The 13,737-nt window shown below is 33.9% G+C and overlaps 1 protein-coding gene across 1 annotated transcript; it reads right to left on the reverse strand.

Moving 5' to 3' along the window:
• Nucleotides 1–1,617: 1,617 nt before the first annotated feature.
• nkx3-1 (NK3 homeobox 1) lies at nucleotides 1,618–2,587 on the reverse strand. Its single transcript, XM_016243277.1, has 2 exons — nucleotides 2,366–2,587; nucleotides 1,618–2,118 (listed from the first exon to the last, which is right to left on the reverse strand). The coding sequence occupies exons 1-2, from the start codon at nucleotides 2,490–2,492 to the stop codon at nucleotides 1,688–1,690; spliced, it is 558 nt and encodes a 185-aa protein (XP_016098763.1). The 5' UTR covers nucleotides 2,493–2,587; the 3' UTR covers nucleotides 1,618–1,687.
• Nucleotides 2,588–13,737: the final 11,150 nt, after the last annotated feature.

Raw genomic sequence — 13,737 nt, forward strand, 5'->3', positions numbered from 1 at the left:
TTTTTTGTAGGGTTGTGTTTAAGTTTACAATTAAATGACATCACATTCAAAATTATTAAGCCAAACCTATGTTTTTTTTTGGTTTATGTTCAGGAGACTAATATTCGAGCACACTTTAGTTTTGGGACCAATTGTAACTATTACCTATGACTTTTGCCTAAGTAGACAGAGTTTAGGTATGTTGTAGGATTAAGGGATCTAAAATAAAGATCATGCAGAATAAGGCATTAATTTGTGCTTTATAAGCACTAAAAAACAGCCAATATGCTAGTAATATGCATGCTAATAAGCAAATATATTAGTGAGAATTGGTCCCTAATCCAGTGTTACCAAATATTCATTCATACTTCATGTTAACACCCCTGTAACAAACACTTCCTACTGCTATTCATGTAATCCATATACTTACTGACACATTTCTATGTAGAAATAGCTAGAGGGGTCTGGTTATGCCTGAGAGCTTTCTAAAGACAGGTGATTGATGACCTACATGGCAGTTGCTTCCTGAAGGAAAAGTATTGCAAACAAATTACTCACAGAAGGTTGAGGATTTTTTGTGTAAACCATAAAATGGTTCAGATATGTTTTATGTCAAATTGATCAGTTCAGCATTCAGGTTACCTGTTTTCATGACTCACTGATTAGACCGTCTCTTACAGGGTAAATCATCTTTCCTGGAGAAGCCTACCTGTATCCCTCAGACAACAGACCATCTCCGGTTCAGGCGGTTTGCTGAAGTCAACTTAAGTTGAATGGAATAAGGATAGGGGCGCTTGAGATCACTATCTCCTGTTGCAATGTTAAACTTCTATTTTGAGCGGACCCGCATGTTTTACAAAAGAATCCTTCTCTCGATTGATCAGCTGGCATGGCTTGTGAACATAGCAAGTGGTCAGGCTGAAGAATACTTACGTCCTTGTTAAACAACGGACAGCTTTTAGGAATTAGTTTGCAGAGAAGTGCTATGATTTTGAAAGAATAATGATGAGAACTTTTACTGAAGTCCAATGGAAGACAAACTTTAGAGCCACAGCATAACACACTGATATATATATGACTTTAGAGAACACAAAAATGGGAAATTAAGTTAATGAAGGCCATATTAGAAGCATGTATGAGCTTCCAACACACTCAAATGTGTAACTATTTTAAGTTTTGCTGAGTTAATGGCTAAAAGGGATGCCAATAAATTATGGCATAGGTTGCACTATTTTTCTTGAATATTACATTTCACTTAGACCAATATTCTTTAAGTCCCTTAAAGTCATTTTTAAGTAAAAGTAAAGCTCAGTCTCTTAGAAGTATGCTAGGTCTGTTTAACCAGATACGGCAAATATGCATTTCACAAGTTCACCTTAACATAAGTGAGATAAATGCAAGATAAAGGTAAATATATTTGGCTTTTTGTTCATGATGGAAGGCACAAGCTCATTCGTCCCTGGACTTCTTAAACATATGAATTAAGGTGAAGTGGGGATGATTAAAAAAAAATGTAATTGGAGTGGCCAGAATAGTCTGTAGCTCATGCAACACACACATATGCACCTTTGGAAAAAAAAATATTTTATTACACAGAATACAAAAAAAACTGTACAATACTTTTTTTTTTAGAAATCACCATAAAAATATGAATATTATTCACAATAATCTGAGAAATTTCCCAAAGTCCAAGTCAATGTCCCTGTCATCACAGTGCTGGTCTCCATACACTCAGTCTGTGTAAGTCGTACACATAAGGCCGGTATGGATAGGATTTGTAGACTGTCGCTAAAAGTGAAGCTCTTAAAAAGTCCTCCTCTGTAGCAGCCATAGCGGTGGCGTGTGCCTTCTGAAAGTAGTCCTTGCCGTGCTCTGTCGTTAGCTGCCTCCGCTTGGTTTTATATCTCCTGTTCTGGAACCAGATCTTCACCTGCGTCTCCGTCAGGTGCAGCGCGCTGGCGAGGTGCGTGCGCTCGGGCGCGCTCAGGTAGCGCTGGCGGCTGAACTTCTTCTCGAGCTCCAGCACCTGCAGGTGCGTGAAGGCGGCGCGCGAGCGCTTCTTTTTTCCGCCGCCCGGCATCTCTGCGCAAGACACTGCTTTATCCTCAGAGCTCCGACAAACCGAGATATCCTCTGCATCTGTGAACGTAAGTACACGATAACATTAGGATTCTAAACTCATTTTTTCTCACAGGAAAACTGGTCTCAGAACAGATCTAAACCTGACTAAACCCTCAAACATTCAATATCGGGTCTACTTTTAACTAACCGCATCCACTTACCTAAACTATCTACCTTCCTAGTTTGGCATGCAAATGATATAACTGCCTAATCTTATCTAACTAACCTAGAAATACACACCGAAGTAGTCTTCAAAGTGCAGTACCTGTTCGTCCGTCTGTGCTGTCGGCTCTGTCGCGCTCAGACTTGCAGGAGTCATCTTTTTTATCCTCTTTTAAGGATAAGATGTCCTCTATGAAAAACGACGTCAGCTGCTTGTTTGGAGCCGCCATCTACGTTGTTAAATTCCTGATAAAGTTATAAGGATACTGCGTCTTCGTCCTCCGTGTAGGTAATCGGCACTTTCGCTCTCCAGCTCAGCTGCTTGACTTTAAATAGCGCGAGAGCTGCTGTCTCTTCTGCTATTGGAGGAGCGTCCTGCGCTGCGTCATCGGTCCAGGCTCGCTGATGGCTAAAACAGACGCGTCTTTATGGACCATCATTCTGTCAAACTCTGTCCTGAAGTCTTAATACATTTACACACTGCTGGCACAGATTTTTCTTATTTATATTTACTTTACAGCTGTCCTCACCCAAATATAAATACAAAATATAATAAATACAATACACATCTATCTATCTATCTATCTATCTATCTATCTATCTATCTATCTATCTATCTATCTATCTATCTATCTATCTATCTATCTATCTATCTATCTATCTATCTATCTATCTATCTATCTATCTATCTATCTATCTATCTATCTATCTATCTATCTATCTATCTATCTATCTATCTATCTATCTATCTATCTATCTATCTATCTATCTATCTATCTATCTATCTATCTATCTATCTATCTATCTATCTATCTATCTATCTATCTATCTATCTATCTATCTATCTATCTATCTATCTATCTATCTATCTATCTATCTATCTATCTATCTATCTATCTATCTATCTATCTATCTATCTATCTATCTATCTATCTATCTATCTATCTATCTATCTATCTATCTATCTATCTATCTATCTATCTATCTATCTATCTATCTATCTATCTATCTATCTATCTATCTATCTATCTATCTATCTATCTATCTATCTATCTATCTATCTATCTATCTATCTATCTATCTATCTATCTATCTATCTATCTATCTATCTATCTATCTATCTATCTATCTATCTATCTATCTATCTATCTATCTATCTATCTATCTATCTATCTATCTATCTATCTATCTATCTATCTATCTATCTATCTATCTATCTATCTATCTATCTATCTATCTATCTATCTATCTATCTATCTATCTATCTATCTATCTATCTATCTATCTATCTATCTATCTATCTATCTATCTATCTATCTATCTATCTATCTATCTATCTATCTATCTATCTATCTATCTATCTATCTATCTATCTATCTATCTATCTATCTATCTATCTATCTATCTATCTATCTATCTATCTATCTATCTATCTATCTATCTATCTATCTATCTATCTATCTATCTATCTATCTATCTATCTATCTATCTATCTATCTATCTATCTATCTATCTATCTATCTATCTATCTATCTATCTATCTATCTATCTATCTATCTATCTATCTATCTATCTATCTATCTGTCTGTCTGTCTGTCTGTCTGTCTGTCTATCTATCTATCTACTGTATGTATGATGAATATTTATAGCGTCTAGTGCAATATTGTTTGAAATTAGTTTGATATAGACTATTCACATCATAGTTTAATTTTAATTTAATTTTATCATTTTTTTAGTTTTAATTTAACATTATATATATAGATATATATATATACATACATACAATTTAATTTGAATTTAAGCATGCTGAAATTATATATATATATATATAATTAAAAACTAGTAATAAATTATTGTTAATAAGTTGTTTGAAATTATAGTCTATTATATACTACAAAACATTTACCAAAACAAAAGTATCCATAGTTTCAATCTCTTGAAATTTGGTTTTGTAATTCATTCGTTTTGCATGTATTAAAAGTCGTATATTTGAAGAAGAAATGTTCCTGTTGAAAGAGATACAACAAATGCATGTGCAGTAGTTTACACTGAGCTTTTTATTACTGTTACACTGAGCCGCTCTGCCCCTTATTCTCAGTCAGTTGAGAATTTAGTGAGATTTATTGTGTAACAAGATATCAGTATTAGTCTTCTATCATCCCTGGATGTCAAGCTGGGCTAAGCCCTGAGGTCCAGGGCACCGGGGTATGTGTTCATAAGCAAGAGGAGGATCCTTAGTCAAGCAGGGTCAGAGTGGGTGGCCTCCTCCCCGTGGAGCTAATGACTTCAACATATTTGATCCCGGCTCCTTCTCCTGACCCACACATTGTTGCATGGCTGTTTGTTTTGTTGTGCCCCTGTGCTTCTGTGTGACCCCACAGTCCTGGGCAGAGGGGAGAGAAGGAGAGACACAGACTGAGAGAGCGAGAGTTACAGAGAGATGTCGAGGTATAGAGAACGGGACGGGGAAAGAGGACGCACTGGCCCCAGGAGAGCAGGGAGTTTGCTTGGAATAACACAAAAGCTGAGAGTGACAAACGGTAGTATTGTCCACCGGCATGACCTCCCACCATAAGCCCAGAAATACTCCTGTCTGTAGATAACACACTTAACAAGTTAGTCTGTGTCTGATGAGTAGCAATAGCACCCACTCCAACTGTTTTATGAACATATTAAATATAAATATGCTTCACATCAACTTTAAGTATAATAAATAGATAATAAAGCCAATGTATTATTAAAGGTACAATCATGTTTCAATACTTTTAATACATTTTGCACAGTATCTATCTATCTATCTATCTATCTATCTATCTATCTATCTATCTATCTATCTATCTATCTATCTATCTATCTATCTATCTATCTATCTATCTATCTATCTATCTATCTATCTATACTGACACTATATAGCCAGATCATTCATTTTTGAATGGAGAAGTTATTTGATTATTTGAAAATCATCTGGTTATTTACCTTTATGAAGTTGCAAACAGTGAAATATTAAAATATCAGAATGCTCCCTCTATCAGTAAATCTTGCAAAACAGGTCCCTTTTTACCAAAAAGTTTTTTTTTTCTATTTTGCTTTGTTTAAAGAAAACCTTTTACTAGGAGCTTAATATATGTAGCCTATAATTTTTCGGTTTTGTTAATATTTTGAATTTGTTTTTATTAATGAAGTTTTATATATATATATAAATTATATGTATTATATATAAATATATAACTTATTTCATTTAACATTCAGTTTATTCAAGTAACAACATATTTTTTTATGGTTATAGTTTTAGTTAACTGCGATAACCCTATAAAGGTGCTCTTGTATGTTTTATTTCACAAAAGGAAAAGAGCTTAAGGATTTTTGAAGGCTTACCTAATTTGAGCTGTTGTCATGTAAACTTTGTATTTGAGATGTTTTTCATGATAGTGCTCACCTTGAATAATCTTGCTGTCTGTTTCCTCTCTCTCTCCTACACACACACACACAGAGACTACCTGCATTGCTCATCTTTATTTTCTATACCTCTTTGATCAAGTCTTTTTCCTGTTTTGTATATCTTTCGATGCCTATCTTAATTGCACAAACACATATTCAGTTCCTTATTTACGCTGCGAGATTCAGAGACTGTCATGCTTTGGCCTTACAAAACAAGCAGTAGTAATTGGATGAGCATTTCTTGAGGCTTGTGTAATGCAACTCCCGCTTTCTCTCCTGACCTCTTGTCCCTACACTAACACAATGTGGAAGACATGAGTTGCACCGTTTGCTTGTTTTGGGCCAGATGTGGGCTTGTTAGAATCTGACCCTGTCGACAGGAAGACATATGTCATACCTGCTATGTGAGCTGGACGTTCTCTGTTGGGTGGCATCAGAGTGTCGGGTCATTTTACATTACAGTAATAAGGTTATCTATTAACATACTGTTCAAAAGTTTGGGGTTGGTAAGATTTTGAAGTGTCATAATCTGGTTATTTACCTTTATGAAGTTGCAAACAGTGAAATATTAAAATATCAGAATGCTCCCTCTATCAGTAAATCTTGCAAAACAGGTCCCTTTTTACCAAAAAGTTTTTTTTTTCTATTTTGCTTTGTTTAAAGAAAACCTTTTACTAGGAGCTTAATATATGTAGCCTATAATTTTTCGGTTTTGTTAATATTTTGAATTTGTTTTTATTTTCATACATATATACAGTATATATATTTTTTTCTTCCAGTTTTTTATTAGTTTTCTGTTTTTATTTTATTTTATTGTATTTATTAATTTTTATTTACATTTATATATATATACTATAATTTATTCATATATTATAAACATGTATTGTTTTTAAGGTCTATGTCTATGTATTAAGGTTGTTTAGGTATATCAATTAAAACTAAATTAAAATGACAGATGTTGTTGGAAATATACAAACACATATTCAATTCCTTATTTACGCTGCGAGATTCAGAGACTGTCATGCTTTGGCCTTACAAAACAAGCAGTAGTAATTGGATGAGCATTTCTTGAGGCTTGTGTAATGCAACTCCCGCTTTCTCTCCTGACCTCTTGTCCCTACACTAACACAATGTGGAAGACATGAGTTGCACCGTTTGCTTGTTTTGGGCCAGATGTGGGCTTGTTAGAATCTGACCCTGTCGACAGGAAGACATATGTCATACCTGCTATGTGAGCTGGACGTTCTCTGTTGGGTGGCATCAGAGTGTCGGGTCATTTTACATTACAGTAATAAGGTTATCTATTAACATACTGTTCAAAAGTTTGGGGTTGGTAAGATTTTGAAGTGTCATACTCACCAATGCAGCATTTATTTAAGTAAAAGTGTAATATTGTTAAAACTTATTATTAAAATCTGAAATCTGAAACAAATGTTATACAATGTATTCCTGTGATGTAAAGCTGAATTTTCTGCATCGTTACTCCAGTCTTCAGTGGCACATGATCCTCCAGAAATCACCTTTATTTATATAGCGCTTGAATGTCTTCAAAGTTACTTGATCAATTTTATACATCCTTTCTGAATATAAATATTAATTTCTTAGATAAAATTATTTACCGCAAACAAATAGTAGTGTAGGTGTACATTATCATTGTCAAATTTCATTTATGTCATATTTCAGTAATTATATTAACAGTAATTATAGGATTGATTAAGCTTAATTTCTTATAAATATATTTGATCACTATCCTGTCATACTCACCAATGCAGCATTTATTTAAGTAAAAGTGTAATATTGTTAAAACTTATTATTAAAATCTGAAACAAATGTTATACAATGTATTCCTGTGATGTAAAGCTGAATTTTCTGCATCGTTACTCCAGTCTTCAGTGGCACATGATCCTTCAGAAATCACCTTTATTTATATAGCGCTTGAATGTCTTCAAAGTTACTTGATCAATTTTATACATCCTTTCTGAATATAAATATTAATTTCTTAGATAAAATTATTGACCGCAAACAAATAGTAGTGTAGGTGTACATTATCATTGTCAAATTTCATTTATGTCATATTTCAGTAATTATATTAACAGTAATTATAGGATTGATTAAGCTTAATTTCTTATAAATATATTTGATCACTATCCAAAACATTTTATTCCCCATTTGGACAATTCAGCAATATACACTACCTGAAAATAAAATAAAATAAAATAAAACAAAATAAAATAAAATAATCTCTATTTAAATAAGCAAATTCTTCACATTTTACAATTGAATCAATATTGCAGTCATTAATAAGTTTCTGGCATGTTTGGAACTAATTATTGTATCCCTAACTGATGCAGTGTGCAGCTTTTTATTTCTCAAACAACCATGTTGAAAGACATACCAATGTCCATATTCTAGGATGACAATGTCAAGATTCATCAGGCTCAGTTTGCATTTATTTTTGCATTAATGCATACATTTTTGGCCAAGATCTTGTATTGACAATAGAAGAGATGAACCACTCTGTAAAGTCGACTCTTATCATCCTATAGAATTTCAGTAGGGTTAAGCTCAAGACTCTAATCACTGCAATAATTATCCAATCCTAGACTCTTCGATATTTACTTATTTAAATCCAAATGGCCACTTTCAGTGTATATAGTTAGTGCAGTGGTGCCCTCTTGTGGCCTGCAATCCTCTTTTCATTATACATTCCAAATGTCATATTTCCATATTTACTTTAAACACTGTTTACAATTACATGTTAAAATTTAGAATACGTTTTCCTTGAGTGCTATTTTGTGTCAGTATACTGTAGTGGTTTGAGTCACATGATCCAATAATGTGACAGATCCCACAGGACAATATCCACTCAATGCCTGCTATCTTGTGTTTTGAAAGTGTATCATGGTAACTGTAGTAGTAAACTTAAATTTTTTTTTTTGCCTCAGCTGCAGATGAGCATCTGTAGTTGAGATGAGCATGTCTTCACTATAATGCCTGCATTCAGGTTAGATGTCAGTTTTGACTGAGGTTGTTTGCGTTGGCTGGCGCTCACATGAAGTAATGCAAAGTCTTTCAGAAACTTGTCAGCTAGAGAAAAGAGCTCGCTCTTGCAGGTCTCTAGTTCTTTGTGTAGATCAGTCATCAAAGTCTTAAAGGTGAAGTGTGTGATTTTTAGATGTTAAAATAAATTCTTCCATTGTAGTTTATTATGTAGAAATAATTGTAACTGTAATTTGTACACTGTAAGTACACTCTGAAAAATGCTGGGTTAAATATAACCCAGTGCTGGGTTAAAAAGGGACAAACCCAGCTATTGGGTTGTTTGGACCCAGCGGTTGGGATGTTTGAACCCCAGTTATATTTATATGGGATGTTATATTTAACCCAGCATTTTTTAGAGTGTAATGGAGTCCTGGCAGAAAATTACCAGTATGTTTTCCGTTTTTCTACACTCTAAAAAATGCTGGGTTAAATATAACATTAATTTCTTAGATAAAATTATTTACCGCAAACAAATAGTAGTGTAGGTGTACATTATCATTGTCAAATTTCATTTATGTCATATTTCAGTAATTATATTAACAGTAATTATAGGATTGATTAAGCTTAATTTCTTATAAATATATTTGATCACTATCCAAAACATTTTATTCCCCATTTGGACAATTCAGCAATATACACTACCTGAAAATAAAATAAAATAAAACAAAATAAAATAAAATAATCTCTATTTAAATAAGCAAATTCTTCACATTTTACAATTGAATCAATATTGCAGTCATTAATAAGTTTCTGGCATGTTTGGAACTAATTATTGTATCCCTAACTGATGCAGTGTGCAGCTTTTTATTTCTCAAACAACCATGTTGAAAGACATACCAATGTCCATATTCTAGGATGACAATGTCAAGATTCATCAGGCTCAGTTTGCATTTATTTTTGCATTAATGCATACATTTTTGGCCAAGATCTTGTATTGACAATAGAAGAGATGAACCACTCTGTAAAGTCGACTCTTATCATCCTATAGAATTTCAGTAGGGTTAAGCTCAAGACTCTAATCACTGCAATAATTATCCAATCCTAGACTCTTCGATATTTACTTATTTAAATCCAAATGGCCACTTTCAGTGTATATAGTTAGTGCAGTGGTGCCCTCTTGTGGCCTGCAATCCTCTTTTCATTATACATTCCAAATGTCATATTTCCATATTTACTTTAAACACTGTTTACAATTACATGTTAAAATTTAGAATACGTTTTCCTTGAGTGCTATTTTGTGTCAGTATACTGTAGTGGTTTGAGTCACATGATCCAATAATGTGACAGATCCCACAGGACAATAGCCACTCAATGCCTGCTATCTTGTGTTTTGAAAGTGTATCATGGTAACTGTAGTAGTAAACTTAAAACATTTTTTTTTGCCTCAGCTGCAGATGAGCATCTGTAGTTGAGATGAGCATGTCTTCACTATAATGCCTGCATTCAGGTTAGATGTCAGTTTTGACTGAGGTTGTTTGCGTTGGCTGGCGCTCACATGAAGTAATGCAAAGTCTTTCAGAAACTTGTCAGCTAGAGAAAAGAGCTCGCTCTTGCAGGTCTCTAGTTCTTTGTGTAGATCAGTCATCAAAGTCTTAAAGGTGAAGTGTGTGATTTTTAGATGTTAAAATAAATTCTTCCATTGTAGTTTATTATGTAGAAATAATTGTAACTGTAATTTGTACACTGTAAGTACACTCTGAAAAATGCTGGGTTAAATATAACCCAGTGCTGGGTTAAAAAGGGACAAACCCAGCTATTGGGTTGTTTGGACCCAGCGGTTGGGATGTTTGAACCCCAGTTATATTTATATGGGATGTTATATTTAACCCAGCATTTTTTAGAGTGTAGAAAAACGGAAAACATACTGGTAATTTTCTGCCAGGACTCCATTACACTCTAAAAAATGCTGGGTTAAATACAACCCAGTGCTGGGTAAAATAAGGACAAACCTAGCAATTGGGTTGTTTTGACCCAGTGGTTGGGTTACTACCCAGAAGGTTGGGTTAAACATTTAACCCAACCGCAGGGTCAAAACAGCCCAATTTCTGGGTTTGTCCCTATTTTACCCAGCACTGGGTTGTATTTAACCCAGCATTTTTTAGAGTGTAATGGAGTCCTGGCAGAAAATTACCAGTATGTTTTCCGTTTTTCTACACTCTAAAAAATGCTGGGTTAAATATAACCCAGCGCTGGGTTAAAAAGGGACAAACCCAGCTATTGGGTTGTTTGGACCCAGCGGTTGAGATGTTTTGAACCCAACCGCTGGGTCAAAACAACCCAATAGCTGGGTTTGTCCCTTTTTAACCCAGCGCTGGGTTATATTTAACCCAGCATTTTTTTAGAGTGTAGGGTTACAGAAATTTCCTTTAATAATCATACAATACAAAACAAGAGAACTGTGAGATATAAATGAGATGAGATTAGAATTATAAGATATTGTGAGATATACAAAAATTGCAGTTGCGAGGAAAAAAGTCACAATTTTGTCAGATGAAAAGTCGGACTTCCCTTTTTGTATTTTTTTTTTTTTTAATAAAATGATGACAACGAGTTCGCTGCATTCATCCTTTGGGAATTCCTGGATGTGCAATAGTGTAACTGGATCTTTCAATCAGCAGGGGGAGCCACGTGACAGCATTTTAAATCAAAATTTATCACATTTTCCTGAAGGGGCAATAGTCTAGAAGCAAGTTTTTACACAGTGCTATCATTTATATTGTTTAAATAGAGTGATTACATCATGAACTTTAATAATCCCTTGTTTTAAGCACACCCTTTCCTTGCATTTTTTTTCTTTTTCTTTTTTTGTTACTATGGGTCATACAGCTTGTCTTTTAAGTGATAGTCAGATCTTCTTTGTTGAGTATATCAACCCATAAGTCATAGCAACGTGAGAGAATACTTGGCTTTTGATGAGGTTTTTGCATGTGACATGACTGGTTGGGGCAGAAAAGCTGGCGGTTGAGACACAGATAAAGCACCGAGACAGACAGCAGGGTGAAAGCTTGAGTGACAGAACCTCCTCATTCCTGCTGGGGTGATCCCTGAACAAACACCCAGCGTTTCGCTTCAGGCAACTACCTGTTCTGCAGTTCTGTTTGCCACATACAAACCAGTGTAGCTGTGATTTTAAACCAATCATGATAAGCTAGTAATTAAGATAAATGTATTGAGCGTAGTTAATTTTTTTAGCCTGACTGATAGATGGAAGAATTTAATAAATGTTTTTACTCCTTGACAAATTCCTTTACCAAAATGTTTCTAACAAGAGCTAACAGGAATGCAATGCTATCTATAAAAAAAAATAAAATAAAAATAATAATAATAATATATATATATATATATATATATATATTTAGTTAGTCATTTCAGACAGGTATGCACTAACTAATATTTTGGTTGCATTGTGCTATATAGATAACGGTATTAGTTTGTATATTTGATTCTAAAATTCTGGTATAGAAGAGACCTGATGGCAGATACTGTATGCACAACTTGATGGACAGTTGATGGCACTTTCTTCTTATGGAATATTCATTCATTCTTATAATTTTGCATTAATTCTAAGCCTGTGAAAAATAAGTGCCCTTATCGAATTTGCACTTAATTGTACTTGCAGATAATATAACGTTAATGAAATAAAAGGCTACTTAATTGTACATTAATGCATTTAAGTATGCTTAATAAAAATGTCAAATTAAAAGTTTTACTTTAAAGTACATTTTAAATCATGTGTTCATGCCTTAAAGTACACTTATTTTGATGTGTTGACTAACACACTACAGCACATGTAAAGTAATTGATTATATTTGTTGTGTTATTACATTTAAAGTTAATCTATTTTAATTTGTACTAAATTGCAACTTCATCATTATAAATGCATATTTACAAATATATTTAAATACATGTTTGTATTTTCATATTTTAGATTACCATAAATGCTTTTCAGTACATTTTAATCACATTTCAAAGACAATAGAAGTATTTATGAAATTATGTATAAAGATGTACTTAAGTCCTACTTAAGTGGGTCAAAAAAATTTGTACTAAATTGCAACTTCATCATTATAAATGCATATTTACAAATATATTTAAATACATGTTTGTATTTTCATATTTTAGATTACCATAAATGCTTTTCAGTACATTTTAATCACATTTCAAAGACAATAGAAGTATTTATGAAATTATGTATAAAGATGTACTTAAGTCCTACTTAAGTGGGTCAAAAACACTCTTAAGTTCAACTAATTCATTTAATATAAATGCAAACTATAATACATTTTCGTTTTTTTGCATGCAATTAAGTGTCTAACACATTGCATTCAGTTCGCACTTCAGTATATTCATTCATTACTCTGATAATAAGTACTTAATTTTTTAATAAAATTTGCTTCTATGTTACAAGGGAAAACACAAGTCTTATGTGAGCAGTGACAGCTTACAACTGTTGCACTTACAGTCAGTATTGGTACAGTAATACAGGATACATCATCTAGGCTGCCCTCAATATCCAGAGGTGGAAGTGGTGCTGCTATGGTTTTTGTCACTTGAACATTGGTTCAATAATCTATGACAGTGACTCGACTGTGCGGCTTTTGCTGTGAACAAGGGTAATGTAGTCACTCAGTCAGATGGATGAGCAGAGCGGATGAGCTGGAGACACTTGTTCCGCATTAGAGGGCAGCGAGGGTGAGAACAAAAGGAGGCACGGCATGCTAAAAAGGTGAGTATATCTCATCTGCACCAAATTAACTACTTTTCCCTTTTAAGAAGCAATCAAGGTGATATAATGTCTCCACAGCTTGCTCTGCAATGAGGCATCAAAGCAACTCACTCAACACATTGTGCACAATAAAAGCCCCACTGTGGTCATCTTTACAAGATGTGGAAGGTAAGGGGCAAATCTGTATTATGTAGGCAACTGCAAACGGTATTTCTAGTGATAAGAAACTGCATGCAGAGTATTGTGAGGATATATTTCCTATATAAAAA

The sequence above is a fragment of the Sinocyclocheilus grahami genome, unplaced genomic scaffold (genome assembly GCF_001515645.1).
Source record: "Sinocyclocheilus grahami isolate Dianchi unplaced genomic scaffold, SAMN03320097.WGS_v1.1 scaffold686.1, whole genome shotgun sequence".
NCBI classification, from domain to species: Eukaryota; Metazoa; Chordata; class Actinopteri; order Cypriniformes; family Cyprinidae; genus Sinocyclocheilus; species Sinocyclocheilus grahami.

Excerpts from the sequence above, each read along its gene's own strand:
- nkx3-1 (XM_016243277.1), bottom strand. The coding sequence starts at position 2,492 with ATGGCGGCTCCAAACAAGCAGCTGACGTCGTTTTTCATAGAGGACATC. Across the intron at positions 2,119-2,365 it reads CAGCACAGACGGACGAACAG|ATGCAGAGGATATCTCGGTT; the intron begins GTACTGCACTTT and ends TTACGTTCACAG.